Genomic DNA, 14,173 nt, shown 5'->3' with positions numbered 1-14,173 from the left:
TCTTCATTAGGCTAAAAAGCGACCCTAGTTTTTCCAGGTTCATTTGCAAAGGTCCTTCCATACATTCATTGGAAAGAACAGGAATCCCTGTCCAATTTGACTCTTGACGGGAGGCGCCGCTGCCGTGTTAAATCCCCCCACCCCCCGCTCTCCTGTCTAATTTAGTTTGTTTCTCTTAATCCAACCAGTGTGGGAGCAAGTGAAGGGGCTGCCCTTTGAGCTGCGAGGGCCTTTCTCCAAATCCAAAACAGCGAATCAATTCCGTGTGATGAGGAGCCGCCGCATACACGCCACCATTATAATTCCATTAACGCGAGGATGGATTTTCAATGAATGTAACTGCAGGCACATGGTTGGGCACAAGTGTGTGAAATGAAACACAACTCAGGTTTAGCTTCTCTGTCTGCAGAGTAGACACAGGCTTCATCTCCCCTTCTCCCGCCGCATCTCAAACAGCTCTTCGACGCTTCATCTTCATTGCATTTGTCATGGCTCAGTGGTGGAGAGCTGAGGCCACCATGCCATCGCCTGGTCCAGCTTGGAGCCACGATATATAAATATTGCAGGAGTGTCAGCCGACAGAGGTTAACGCCAGGTTCACACTGAAGCTTTTGGATTTGGGAAGAAGAAGAGATGAGAGAGGTGACGGGGTTGGAGTTTGGCTCCCTACTGAGGCCTCCATCCTGCTCACCTGAGTCAGGTGTAGCCACACACTTAGCCGGGTCCACCGCCGCCGCCGCACGAGCTCCAGACCAGCAACACACCTCAGCCGTCCAGGACAACCAGTCTGGCATCTCACACACAGCTCAAAATGATCTCGCACGGGAAAAAAAGAGCCAGTCACGTTCCCATCTTTCCGTCTTGATTCAAACAATGCTCTTGTAATCCACTTTAATAGTGTTAGATGATTGAAGAAGATGGATGTTAGGAGCAGGCTCGGCTTGGCTGGACTCAAAAGTCTGTAAAGATGCTTCAAGAGTCTGTTCAACACACTGAATTGTTGAGCATTAAAAAAGTTGCCAACTGTTTTATTCACATTAAAACTTTATGTTGTGTCGTCACACTTGTTGCCAGCCGGGAGCAAGTGTCTCTGTCACACGGAGCTTCTGTGTCCGTGGACTGTAATTCGCCAGTCAAGGACCAAGTCTGGAAACAAGTCAACCGTCCCAGAACTCCGCAACATAACAGTGAGAAGGTGCACACAGGCGCGGCACGATAAAAACAAGTCAAGTCGCACTGAGCGGTGGAGCTACATCCTCGGGTGGCGTGTGATATGACAGTGACATGGATCGGCCCCAAAACCTAACCGCTTGTTCCTCCCTTCACCAACATCTGACCATAACTTCATGACCCAGGCGGCAGGCAACTTGTTAGTTGCAATGGCGCTAAAGAGTTGCCAGCACCGTGGGCAGTGTCCCCATCTGACCTGGGCATGAACTGAGCGGGCGCCATGTTCTGGGTTTGGTCTGCTCCAGATCTCTGTGCTATAATTCCACCTGATAATGCACTGGGACATTCAAACTGCAACAGCCAAAGTCAGAATTGAGAGGGCTGGACGCGCGCGGGAGACGGACGGAGACGACGTGGCATCAGCGGACCTGAGTTCTGCTGCGGCTCTGTAGAGCAGTGAACTCGGATCTGTGCCTGGCTCTCAGTGGCACCTGCTCCTCACTGAGTCGTCCTGCGCATGACCTCTCTTCGTCAGGAGCTCCAATAACGTGGACATGGGTTGAACACGACTTCATGAGGTAACTGACAGACCAAGAAAAAGATCTTCCTCTTTCCTATTGCTCAATCCGACTTTTCAGGTCTGTGTTGAGCTGTGTCCACACCTTTGTCTCGACAGGACGATGAAGAACGCTCTGCTCTTCCAAGCAAAATCCTCCTGCTGCAAGCCTGCGTCACACTCCCCAGCGTGAGCTGAGAGTCTCATCAAATATTTGTGCCTCCTCCAGCAAAGCGACACTCACACTGAGGAAAAGACTAAGTGACCTTTGTCCCCCTCTCCAAAGGTGGAAGTGACCACTTCATGGACAGAAGGTCACATCAAAGACTCAACATCGAACTGGACTTCTGAGGGGCATCATGCTGGGAAACGCGCGTCGTGACCGTGAAGCAGTGCCAGCACGTTGAGTGAGACTCATGTGAGAATATGAACAGTTTATCAGAGAGGAAGGGACGAGCAACGCAGTCGTGGATGAAGAACTTGATTACAAGTCATTAGAAATCCAGCAGAGTAAATGGAAAAGATGAAGCCGTCTTCCACTTCTGAAGTCAATCAAGAGCCCTGCACGCTGGTAGCTTGGGAAACCTCATTTGTGGGGACAGGCCAGCGTCTCTCCTGTGTGTGTGTGTGTGTGTGTGGAGTGAAGCCAGTGACTGGTCTCTGCTCTCCAGTTCTCTCCGGGCCACAAGATGAAGCTCCTGCACCTGCTGTAATAATGTCCCTCTCCCGTCAAAACACCAGAGGAGAGAGCGATTTTTCTGGGGTTCACACCCAGCGAGGAGAGATTGATGCGCATCATAATGAGCCCTGTGTCTCCTTTAATGACTACAGCGCTGGACTCTTTGAAGTGAGCTGCTGAGGCTGGGAATCATTTGCCTCCTGTCTTCAGTCCTCAGCACTGAAGCAATAAACAAGGATCAAGTGCGACATTTGCAGCCGTTTTAATGCTGTCAGTTTTGCCTTGTTAACTAACGCCGGCTAAATGAGCCTAATGGCAACGTTTGCCTCCATCAAGCGCTGGATCGGGGCCAAGCGAGCGTCTGAATAGCTTCTCCTGCGGACGGCGACACCTTTACGGATTCACGAGCAACGTTGAATGAATGAAACACTTTTATTGGAATAACTTAACAGTACTTTCTTTCACAGAAAAACATCTCAAAATAAATGACTAGAATACAGAAAAAAATTAAATGGAGTGTTAGCCCCGCCCACTAAATGAGCCACAGCGGTCTCTGAGCCGCGGCTGCAGTGGTGCAGTCTGCGCCGTAGAAAGGCTTCAAAATACATGAGGATCACTTGTAAACTAGTTTGGAAAACATGGAGACAGACTCATGAAACACACTGGAATCATCAACTCTTCACATCTGTTATTGACATTAAACTGCTCCAAAGCCACCACAGCCGCTCTCAACCACTGCTTCTCCTCCAGGAGATCGGCTCTGTGGGCGGAGCAGCGTCTTGGAGGCCAACAACACGTCTGTGATGTCATGGCTTTGGTGTGGCCAGGCTCAGTATTTTGGCAGCATGAGGCTCTTCAGCCTGTAGACATCCATGATTCGGTATTATGGTATATAGAAAGGAAAAAAATCTGTGCATGAGCAAAACATAAGAATACATTAGAATTGAATAAATACTCGGAACACACATTCAAAAAGACCCCCCACAACACCTAAGCCGGCAAAAATTTAAAGAAATAATCATTTCAAAATGACGATTGACATTCATTAGATGGCATATTAACCTAAGCATGTTACGAGTCAAGATGTGGAGTGGGACCCAAGTGCAGTGGTGAAAGTCACAGGAGGCAGGTAAATACAATTTATTGACAACAATAAAACCTGCACAAAAAGTGTCACCGAACCAGGAGAGTCAAACAAACTTAAATCTGGAAACAGAGAGACACAAACACCATGAACAGATCTAGTAAAATCACAGAACAAACCAAGAAACACGTGGAAACAGAGGACGGAACAAAACCCTAACTCAGGCAGCAGGGTTTCAGAGAGAGGGGTCAAATGGAAGGAAGGAGGAGAGCCACTTCAACACAGGAACAAAGGAGACAACCATCTGGCACCCGTTGCTGGAGTCCAGGTGTTCTTATACGCAGGTGATCAGAGGGTGATTGGCTGCAGCCGTGTGACACGGGAACAGGAAGAGAGGAGGGAGACACAGGAACAGGAGTCAGGGGAACAAAATAACAGAGCTAGCATCGGTGTTAAATGAAATAAAAGCACTTTACCCTCATAACTGAAGGTGTCTCACACACAACATGTAACAGTGATCAACAAAGTGACACACAAATGTGTCAAGACATACATGGAAAAGACAAATACTGACAGACACGTATGGAGAGGATCGAGCACGTGCACATGCGCTCCACTCTTCATATGGAAGTTTTCTTCATTACCAAAACACTGACAAACTCTTACCTGTGTACCTTCAGCACACAAACAGCAGCTGAGTGGAATTTATTCCAGTAAATGGATTCATTATTTTAAATCAAAGGCTCCTTTCGGTATCAAAGGAAGCACAGAATCTTCATTTCCATCGGCCCAATTTCTTTCTGTTTTCAGTCGCCAGAGTCAGCCTCCAAGTTGAGAAGGTTAAAACAGTGTTGTGCTCTGGATGAGACACAAACACCCGAGAAGAAAGGCGATGACATCAACGTCACAAGTGACTGCCTCCAGAGGGGCCGAGCACAGATGCCTTTCACCGCCGCTGTCTCCCGTGCATCTGTGCAGGCCGTATGCCCACCGCTCCGACCATCCAGCGCCAAGTGAGCCTCATGTGGAGTCTGCTCCCTGGCAAACGATGAAGGAGCCATCAGGGCTTCTGCTGTCCCCAGGTGAGGCTGAACAGGGTGCGGGCTTTTTCAGCCGGACGGTTGGTCCAGCTTCCATAGATCGCCTGTGACATCGCTGCTCCTTTTGAGCCTCAGCCAGCAGCCACGTGGTCCTGGTCACCACGCTTGAAATTGGGTCACAACCCCGTCACTTCAGCACCCGAGATCACTCCCAAAGTGAATGTACACCAGCAGTGGAGCTAAAAGACTCATGTTTCATCAGGTTGCTCTGAGGTTGATGTGATTTGTGTTGCCGGCTAATTATCCACAAGTTGTTCGAAGCAGGTAGCACACGGCTTGAATATAAAGCAGGAACAACCCGCCGTGCACATAACAAGGCTGTAATGAGAAAACAGTCGAGAGCGGGAAATAAACTGAGGAGTGAAACGAAAATTCCCTGAAAATAAGGATCTTTAAAACAAGGAGAGGCAGGTGGGAGTCGCTCACAAGGTTGCTGCTGCTGCTGCCGCTGCTGCAAGAGGTTTGCACCATGTTCCCCATGTTCCCATTGGTCAGATGTTGTGACATGCTTCCTCTCTCCAATACTCACTCCCACCTGGGAATGTTCTCAGGTCAAATACTTTGGCCAGCAGTTGTGGATGTGTTGAATCTAAACAGATAGGGTTGAATGTTCATTTCATTGCAGAAGCATTCAAACATGAGTCTGTGTTGAATTCCAAACCTTCTGTGGAGGCAGGTTCATCACCAGCCAAATGGATCCCTCCATAAAACCTGGGTAAGTTTCCAGTGAAGTGAAAGAACAGCATGCTCACGCTCAGAAATTAGACACACGTCTTGGCCACACATGTTTGCATCTCCATCCTTGTGGGGACCTCTCATTGCTTCATGGTCCTTGCCTGTTGCCTCCTGAAGATGGTCATCCAAAACACAGGGCAAACCTGAGGGATCCTGCAGGCTGTTCGCAGGATACTTGGCAGGTTGGCAGACTCTGACTGCTCTTCAACACTTGACGGAGGGCAACACAGCCTGGTGCGTGGCCACCATCCGAGAAGCTCACTTGAAATCAGTGCGACACTGGGGAATATTCCTGCCTTCCTGCTTCCACCCCGCGCGGCTGCACCAGCGTTGGCCCCTGCAGGTCACCCTTGCTATTCTTCTGTGGTGGTGGTGGCCCTGCTGGTGGAGTCCACACTGGACGGCAGGAGCGCGGTGGGCAGCTTGACAGCTCTCATTAGCGCAGATGCTCTGGGTCGGCCACTTGGACAGGTGGCTCTGTGGCGCTCCGTCTGGTGCCTGACAGGGCAGTAAACTAGCTCCTGCTTGTCCATGGAGCACCAGCGTGGCTGAGGAGGGGAAGCCGCGCACACTCTGCTCACATCAGAGGACCCATGGTACTTCTCAGAGTCAAACACCGTCTGAATATCCCATCAGCCTCCTCGCTCTCATTGGTTGGCTTCCTCCTCCACTTGCCTGGACCAGCTGGTCCGGCAGGATTTCCTGATGCTCGATCGATCGACTGCCCAACACATGGAAGAGGAGGGTTAAGACTCGGCCGCAACTTTGATGCCACCCGGTCTAGCTAGCGCCTCATGTGGTCAAGGACGATACACCAAGTGACATGACACGTAACCCAACAATGACAGCCTACGATCGTCACTCCCACCATCCTCACACATCAACACCCTTCAAACTCAATTGCAAGGCATCACTGTGACCTGGAAAAGTTCACCTGACAAACGCCACTCCGGGAGAGAGAATGTCTTTGACCTGGTGCCTCCATCTTCATCCTACATGTTCCTACCATCTCTGGCCTCAGTGTGTCCAAACCTCCTCCCAACACGTCTCCACGGAACTGTCCCTGATATGCACCAACTTCAGGGACGGATGAAACCGACCACTGAAGAGCACCGCGGACACAGTCTGTTGACAACCCTGACACACACGTGGATAGTGTTGTGTCACTTCCTGGCTTGATTTGGGCCAGAAGGAGAAAAGCCACCTGGAGATCGGAGCCTCCTTCTGCTGTGAGGCTGTTCCACTTCCTGCAACCACATTTTATCATCTCCTCAACTTCGGACATGCATATAAAGTCAAGCCCAAACAACGGCTGATTTGAAATGTAAATTGCATTCTGGAATGTTCTGCTGCACTTCATGTCAAGGTCGGCTGTATTTTCACAAACGTTCTCTCAGTAGTTGAGCGCAGCGTCACTTGTGCTTCAGAGCCGACAAGACTTTAGAAGCTGGTGTGAAGGCCCTGATCCTCTTTGTCTTGTTGCCACAACAAGTCCCACCAAACTCTTCATCTGTCATGATCCACTGTTATTTTGTGGCCTTGACTCCTGTTCCTGTGTCACACGGCTGGAGCCAATCACCCTCTGATCACCTGTGTATAAAAACACCGGGATTCCAGCAATGTGTGCCAGATGGTCTCCTCTAGTTCCCTGTGGTAAATTGGCTCTCCTTGTTTGTTCTCTCTCTGCGCTCTAGTTTGCTCATTTTTGACCCCTCTCTCTGAGACCCTGGTGCCTGAGTTAGAGTTTTGTTCCGTCCTCTGTTTCCTGGTTTGTTCTGTGACTGACTCTGTTTACAGATCTAGGTTTGTTTGACTCTCCTGGTTCGGTGGCACTTTCTCTTTGGACTCTTATTCTTGTTCATGGACTTCTCCCGGTTTGATGAGGCTCTAATTTAGACTTCACTTTGTTTCTTCCGGTTCGGTGACTCTTTCTGTTCTGGTGTTACTGTTGTTTGTGACTGAATATTGCACCGTGCTCCACTCCTTGCCTCCTGTAAGTGTCTCATGCTCCGCGTCTGGACTCATCTTTGAAGGACGGACTGCAGGACCTCACTTCACCCCACTGAACAGCAGAGCAGCACATCCAGAGTGGCAGGAGCTCCCATTACAACAGGCACAGAATTTCATTTGGGAAATGTGCCACCGACTCCACTGGATGGTAAAACACTGATCAAATGGCCCTTGTCAGTGCTGCTGTAAACACCCACGTTCCAATGGCAAAATGGATGAACTCCTCTCATTAGTGGCACACGCTCACACGTGTGGGCAGCCAGAGAGATGGTGTTTACCTTGGCATCAGAAGCGGCAGTCGATCGAACAGCAGGAAGCGGAGGCAAGCCTCAGTCGGCCCTGCTTGTTGTCATGACTCGGTGGAAGGAGTCGAAACATTCAGCCTGCATGTGTCAGGAAAGCTGCCTGGACTGAGCTGAGCCATGACGCACGCGTCTTGGTGCAAGGCTGGTCCCGTGGCTGCCGGCCAGGTGAGGCCCTGGTGGACAGACGGTTTCACTCACAGTGCAGTGACTTAGACTCAATAAATGATGCCTCTGCATCACCATATTTATCAAGCTAGCAGAATGACTCGCGTGATGCTGCAGCTGGAGCCAGGCAAGGTGTGAAGTCCCGAGGTTTCAGTGGAAAAAAACATGTTGGGATTCACAAGTGAATTAGTAAAGGAAGGACGGCACAACTTCATTTTGACATTTTCAATATGCACAAGCTCATCAACAATTCCACTGCCCTAAAGCAGCTCTTGCACAGTTTAAGAAGCGAGTTCTAGAACAACGGCCATGTTGACATGTCACGCTCAGGTCACACCCACGCTCAGGTCGCCCAGCGAAGGTGACCTTGTCGAGTTCAGGGACTCTGAACTGACTCGTGACTCTTGATTCCATTTGTGATCAACAACCATATTCAACCTACTCGCATGTAAAGAAACCAAAACCTTGTGAAACGAGAGATTTATTTGCCATGGAAAAGTCCAACCAGCAGCAGAAGCAGGTGCAAGTCATGTTCATCACATTCACTAAAGAAAAAATACTCAAACTGCTGAGAAAATTGGAAAGATGGAATACAATTCTGAATCAAATAAATAGAATCATTGTTTCTTTCCAAGGACTCCTCCGTAGTTGGTGACTCTCACAGATGAGCAGCTGTCAGGTCAGTTCACTGACTCACTGCTGCCACCACACGTGGCTCATGGATCAGAAGTGAGCGTCTCACGGCCCAGAGGTGGGAAACACAAACACTTCTAGTGGTCCTCTAGGGGGCGCCCGTGATCCCACCATGGGCCCCGGCCCTGTGGTGAAGAGTCACTGCTCTGGAGGTTGGTTCTGCTAATAGTTAGAGCGCCAGACAGCATGAAGGCTGCCACCACAGAGAATATGAAAATAATATGTTGGTGTCAAAATCTGACTTACCGTTGCTTTGATGCAAGGCGAAAAGAATACACTTTCAATGGAGCAAAAACCGCTTTGTGAAGCCTGACACACGTCACCGTTTCTCTGCAGAGCTGAAGGAGTGCATTGATCGAAATCCTCCATTTTCTGTTTCGAAGCTGACGTTGCTTGTTTTGCCAGACTGCGAACCACTTTCATGAGCTGCTTTTGTGCCGGTTATTTCAAATATGAACAGAACAAATCAAAGGACTTCTTTGATTTCCCCTCTGAATCAGCGATGGATCGTGAGTTTCCAGATGAGTCATTTCTTCTTTCCTCATCAAAGTGGTAGTGACCACTTGAAATGCTCACCTTTCAATACAACACAGGCATCACTTGGGCGTCTTGTAATTCACATGAAAGAAGTTCTGTGAAAGGCGCTGGGGTGTTTATGAAACGTGCTTTGATGTGTCACCCCCTCAGTCAACACTGTGGCGCAGCATGTTCACAGCCTCTATTGCAACATGATGTAAGACAGGGAAATGAGTGCCGTCACCACAGCCTCTTGTGAGAGGCAGCGACTGGGCCAGCACCGCGCGACTCTGGCGGTCGCCAGCCAGTTCATTAACTCAAGGAAACACTTTCTCAATGGACACGACGTTGTCACTCGCACAAACCCAGGCAGGGTAACTGACATATGGCATATATCGTTTGAAATGTGAGGAGCCACCTACATGACACGCGTTAAATACAGCTGAGATGTAGACGGTTAGATGATGGAGAATCAGATGAATATCAGCTCCCCAAGTGAGTTTGTCCTCCAATAAAATGTGTCCATTAATCCATCCAAATAACCAAGGTATACAACTCAAACGCACCCTGGTTCCTCTTCTGTCTATCGAGCAGAATAGACCATCAGAGGCTGTGAATAATCTGCACAAACCAGGCGCCTCGCGGCTCCTGCTGATGTGAACAGTTGCTTTCAAAATCACAGCTCTGATTTCACACCTTCGGAGGCTTTTCCTAGCCAGCCTGCCGCCGTTAATCAGCCCCATTAGTTGGCCTTCCGTTTTTAATTATTCAGACGTTTGCTTTGCATAATTTAGCAAATGTCCCATAATGGTGTCAGGAGCAGGAAAGCAGTGGGAAGCCGTGGCGAGGCCTCGTGTCTGCTGTTACCCAAGCAAAGGCCCCTGGGAGTCCCCGAGCCAGAGAGGGGAACGGCGGCGGCGGCAGCACTCATGTTGGGACGGGGCACCACCGCGGCTCTGGGGGGAAGGTCAAGGTCTGTCCAGCATTCACACAACAAACGCACGTTTAGTGAGTGAGTGAAAAGGAGATCACTCAAGGAAGGGAAGGCCTCCTGCTGAGTTTCTCAATTTAGGGTAGATATTATTGGAAAGCCTCGCTCACCACAGCTGATCCAAATATACGCCTGTGTGCCATCAAGTCTTTTATTTTTCCAAAGGAATTCCACCCAACCAGCATTCTTTTCATCGCACTTCATTTCCGAGGATACTAGCACTAAAGATACACATCCAAATGTGTTAGTGAGGAGCCAGAGCCACCCTTCCGCCTGTGACGGAGTGATGGCTGCGGGGGACGTGAACACAGCCCGGGGTGTTGTTTGCCTTCAGAAGTGTGATATCACCAGACTTTACACTGGAACTGAGGAGTCGGGGGAAACCTGAATAAAGCAGGGACGGGAGAGTGAGGAGCGCCTGAGTGACGTCAGCCGGAAGGAAGAAAGGACCCAAGGAGCCCTGCAACAACCCAACGTGTGGCACGTGGACCTCTCATGTCCAGCTAAAGGCTCACGGAGGCTTGCGAATGAGTGGACGGATCATGGGCGGCTTGATGGATGGGTGCTCAGTGAAGATGTGGAAGAAGTGGTTGAAGAAGGACTGCATGGACTCAGTGGGGGGGAGGCGGCAGGCAGGCAGAGATGAGAAACCAACGGATCCATGGATGAACACCTTTGTAAGACTATAGATTTCTCTTCTCACCGTCGCACCTCTTGTTCATGTCCTTCCGTCTCCGACAGACGTCGCAGCGCGGCACCTGCCACCTTGCGTTTGTGCTGAGGCGCTGCTGCAAATGCATCATGTTCCCTGACATTTGTGAACTCATTTGTGGAAACGGACGACAAAAGGCACTTGGCAGAGGGAAATGTCAAGCCAGCGATCATGCAGATGTGAGGAACATCACAGCTCTAAACCCAGAGACACATGTCCAGGCATCCAGCTCACACACACACGGCCTGGTCTCATGGTGAAAAAACGACCTCGGGGAAACTTTGTATCTTTGGCGCTGACCCTCGGTGCCTTGTATCTTGTCCAGTTAGCTTCAGGTCTAACATCTAGACTCAAGTTCATGTTGTGAGTCCAAAATACCAAGAAAGGAGTGATGCTCGTCCTGTACACCGAGCTGAAACAAGGGTTTCCCTTGGTCTTCTGACGTTATTTGAAACCATTCCGGTCTGATCGGAGAACAACACGAGCGTTATTATAAGGCAATAGAGTTGTTTTCACGTCTTGTTGTCGGAGACGTGCCGCGTCACACCTGTAAAAACTACACTTCCCTGCGTGCCAGCCGCGCCTCCATTACCCAGAGTTCCCCGCGCCACCTCACCGCTCTCGCGCAGGAAGAAGAAGGTCGCGTCGTCGAGCGAGCGAGGACAGAAACAGCTTCAAACATGCTGGGCCAGGCAGTCAGGCGCTTCACCACCTCTGCTGTGCGTTCTTCACACTACGCTGAAGGACCAGGGAAGGTAAGAGTGAGCGCTCGAGCCTCACACGCGATGCCTGGGTGTGTTGTAGCCGCCGCGGCCTAGTTTCACTTGGAGGTCACTTGGAGCCAGAGTCAGAGCCAGAGCCAGAGCCAGGGCTGACATGACCGTCACACGGGACAACACTGGGACAGCACTGGGTCACTCGTCCCTGTCGAGGTGCCCCGCGCTGGTGGAGCAGTGACGCACGGGTCACTTTGACGGGATTGGTATGGACGAGCGTGTTGCTGTTGTTGTTGTTAGCTTGAATGCTAACTGACGGTCACACGAGCAGGGCTTCATTCAGAGAGGTCGTCGTCAACATGGACCAACTATAGGTACAGTGAAAAGGCTTCCTGGCCCTTGTCTCTCGGGAAGGACTCCAAAGGCTTCATGTGACATTTGTCAGCACCGCGGGCCGGCAGGTGGCGCTGATCGAGGTCAATGTCATGCTTCTGGCGGGTCACAGTGGAGTTCAGGACCACATCGGCAGACTGACTCGTTTCTGGGCTCGAGACAGAACAACCTCCCAGCCCCTGGGTTTACTGCTACACCGAATGTCATCCCTGTCAGTGATTGCACGAGTCGCTTTTTTCATTTTCTACTATAGTTGTGATTGATTTCTGCTTGTAAGCGATACGCTGTGTCACTAAACTAAGTCCACATTAGTTACTGGACTGTAGGAAGTGCCACTCACTACTCAAGCCACATTCTGAGAAATTGAAATGTTAAGTTTGTAAACAGCCGGCCAAACTAGTGCCCCCCATTTACAACACCACAGTCAGCAGTCAACGGTGTTTATGAGACGAGCTGACTGTCAACGTGGTTGTAATTCAACACAGAACCAGTGTTTGACCACAACTCTATTGACACGCATGAACTGAACTGTTCGACCGCTGCTCAGAATGACTCGCACGTATCAAAAATGACTGTCTTGAATTCATGTTTTCAGTTTTCAGGAACATGCTGGAATGTGAGACTTATTTATAGTCTTTTTTTAACGCAAATTGTGAAGTGTTTTTTTTTTTCAAGGAATTGTAGTTTGAGAAATGTTTACTGTTTTTTTCTTTATATATGTATTATTCTGATTGTTATTATTTGTAATAGCAGTAGTGAGGTTACGGTGGTCCCGATGTGACTGATATTGAATTCTCTGTTTGTTAAACAAATGCTGCTTCTGCAGAACCTTCCCTTCTCTGTGGAGAACAAGTGGCGTCTGCTGGGCATGATGGTGGTGTTCTTCGGCAGCGGCTTTGCCTTCCCCTTCATTGTTGTCAGACATCAGATCCTGAAGAAGTAACGCCCTTCCACGCGCCCCTCAGGTGACTGGCCTGCTTTCCTTATCAGTGGCTCTCCCTCTGACACGAGCCTTTGTCGTTTTAGGCTGCTCTGAATTGTTATCTGGGAAGTGTTTGAGCATAATCGAGCATAGTTGACTTCTGATGATGATGATGATGATGATGATGATGATGACGCACATGAGTGCGAAGATAAGGCCACACCTTTAGGCAGTGACTTTGACAGTTCATTACACTTGTCAGCTTATCAGGTGAAGAGACGTCTGCAGATGTTGACACATTATCTCTGCCACTGTTTACTGTGAAATTGCTTTTCTGTCATTTTCTGTGCGTTTCTCACTTGGGTCATTTCTTCCCCCCGCCCCCCCTCTCCCTCTCTCTCTCAGGGTGTCAGCTGGAGCGCGTGCGTCCACCAGAGTTCTATCTGTAAGGAATGGGAGTCCCCTAATTTTCTTTGTAAATAAAAGTGACTTCAATAGAAGTGCTTCTTGTGTGCAGTGATTTGAGCCCAGCTGCTCATGCTGGAGTCTATGTTCATGCTGAGGAACTAGGATTCCTGCCCAAGTGGCTGTCAACTAACAAGTCAAATGAAAAAGTTTGGTCCGTTCAAAGTGGCACGCTCCGCTCTTTGTTTCAAATGGCTGCTCTGCATTTGTGAGCATTATTGCAGCTAGGCGTGAAGTTGTGGAGGGCAAACTGCTTTTATGGAGTTGGAGTATTATTCAAAAGTGGCCGCTGGGGCTCAAATGGCTGCTCTTTGTATTGTGCTGCTTCTAATTTCCGGTTCGATAAATGAACTAGGACAGGATTCAAGCGCCCAGCGAATCATCAGAACTTCATAAAGGAACATGCTTCGCCTCCGGCACAAAATCAAATTATTGAGAAAGTCAATTTGGAGCTTTGTACTTTCCAACGGAAAGCAAAGTGAATAAACATGAACACCAGCTAATCGGGGAGCGAGTGTCTCCGGCTCAACTTGACTGCTTTCCATTCAGCCAGCCCTGCGCTTGTGGCTATTATTATCCACCCATTAACAGGGAGCCAAAGTGGGACGGATCTTCCCTGCTCCTCGCTTGTTCGGCAGCGTGTCCCCGAGCTCGGCTGCGGGAAGTGACAGCAATGTTTCATTTGCGCTGGCGTTGGCCGCGGGCTGCGCTCAGGTTAGCCACACTAAGACAGCAGCACCAACTCTGGCTGGAACGCTCCCGTCACGAGCCGCCAGGTGTTGTGACTGTAGGAACGGAATGGTTGCTGATCTGTGATCAGTGATCCCTCACGCCTTTGATGCAACAATAGTCACCAAGGTAAGCTTCGAAATGTGTTTTGTATGAAGAAGAGTTGAAGGTTAACGCGGGGCTTCAAAGCCTGCGCGGCTGGGAGCCGTGTCCATGGTGAGGACACACCTGC

General features: G+C 49.7%; 1 protein-coding gene across 1 annotated transcript; it reads left to right on the top strand.

The window, feature by feature from the left end:
- The first annotated feature begins 11,316 nt into the window (after positions 1-11,316).
- On the top strand, positions 11,317-13,247 carry LOC128762637 (cytochrome c oxidase subunit 7C, mitochondrial). The gene is made up of 3 exons (XM_053871011.1): positions 11,317-11,471; positions 12,652-12,790; positions 13,153-13,247. Exons 1-2 carry the CDS (start codon positions 11,397-11,399, stop codon positions 12,766-12,768), a joined length of 192 nt encoding a protein of 63 aa, XP_053726986.1. The 5' UTR covers positions 11,317-11,396; the 3' UTR covers positions 12,769-12,790; positions 13,153-13,247.
- The last annotated feature ends 926 nt before the right edge of the window (positions 13,248-14,173 follow it).

The sequence above is a fragment of the Synchiropus splendidus genome, chromosome 7 (genome assembly GCF_027744825.2).
Source record: "Synchiropus splendidus isolate RoL2022-P1 chromosome 7, RoL_Sspl_1.0, whole genome shotgun sequence".
In the NCBI taxonomy this organism is placed as follows: Eukaryota; Metazoa; Chordata; class Actinopteri; order Syngnathiformes; family Callionymidae; genus Synchiropus; species Synchiropus splendidus.
The sequence above is the reverse complement of the archived record's forward strand: the minus strand, read 5'-3'. Positions and strand labels throughout refer to the sequence as shown.

Coding starts and splice junctions, on each gene's coding strand:
- LOC128762637 (XM_053871011.1), top strand. CDS start 11,397: ATGCTGGGCCAGGCAGTCAGGCGCTTCACCACCTCTGCTGTGCGTTCT. Junction 11,472..12,651: donor ACGCTGAAGGACCAGGGAAG/GTAAGAGTGAGC, acceptor CTGCTTCTGCAG/AACCTTCCCTTCTCTGTGGA.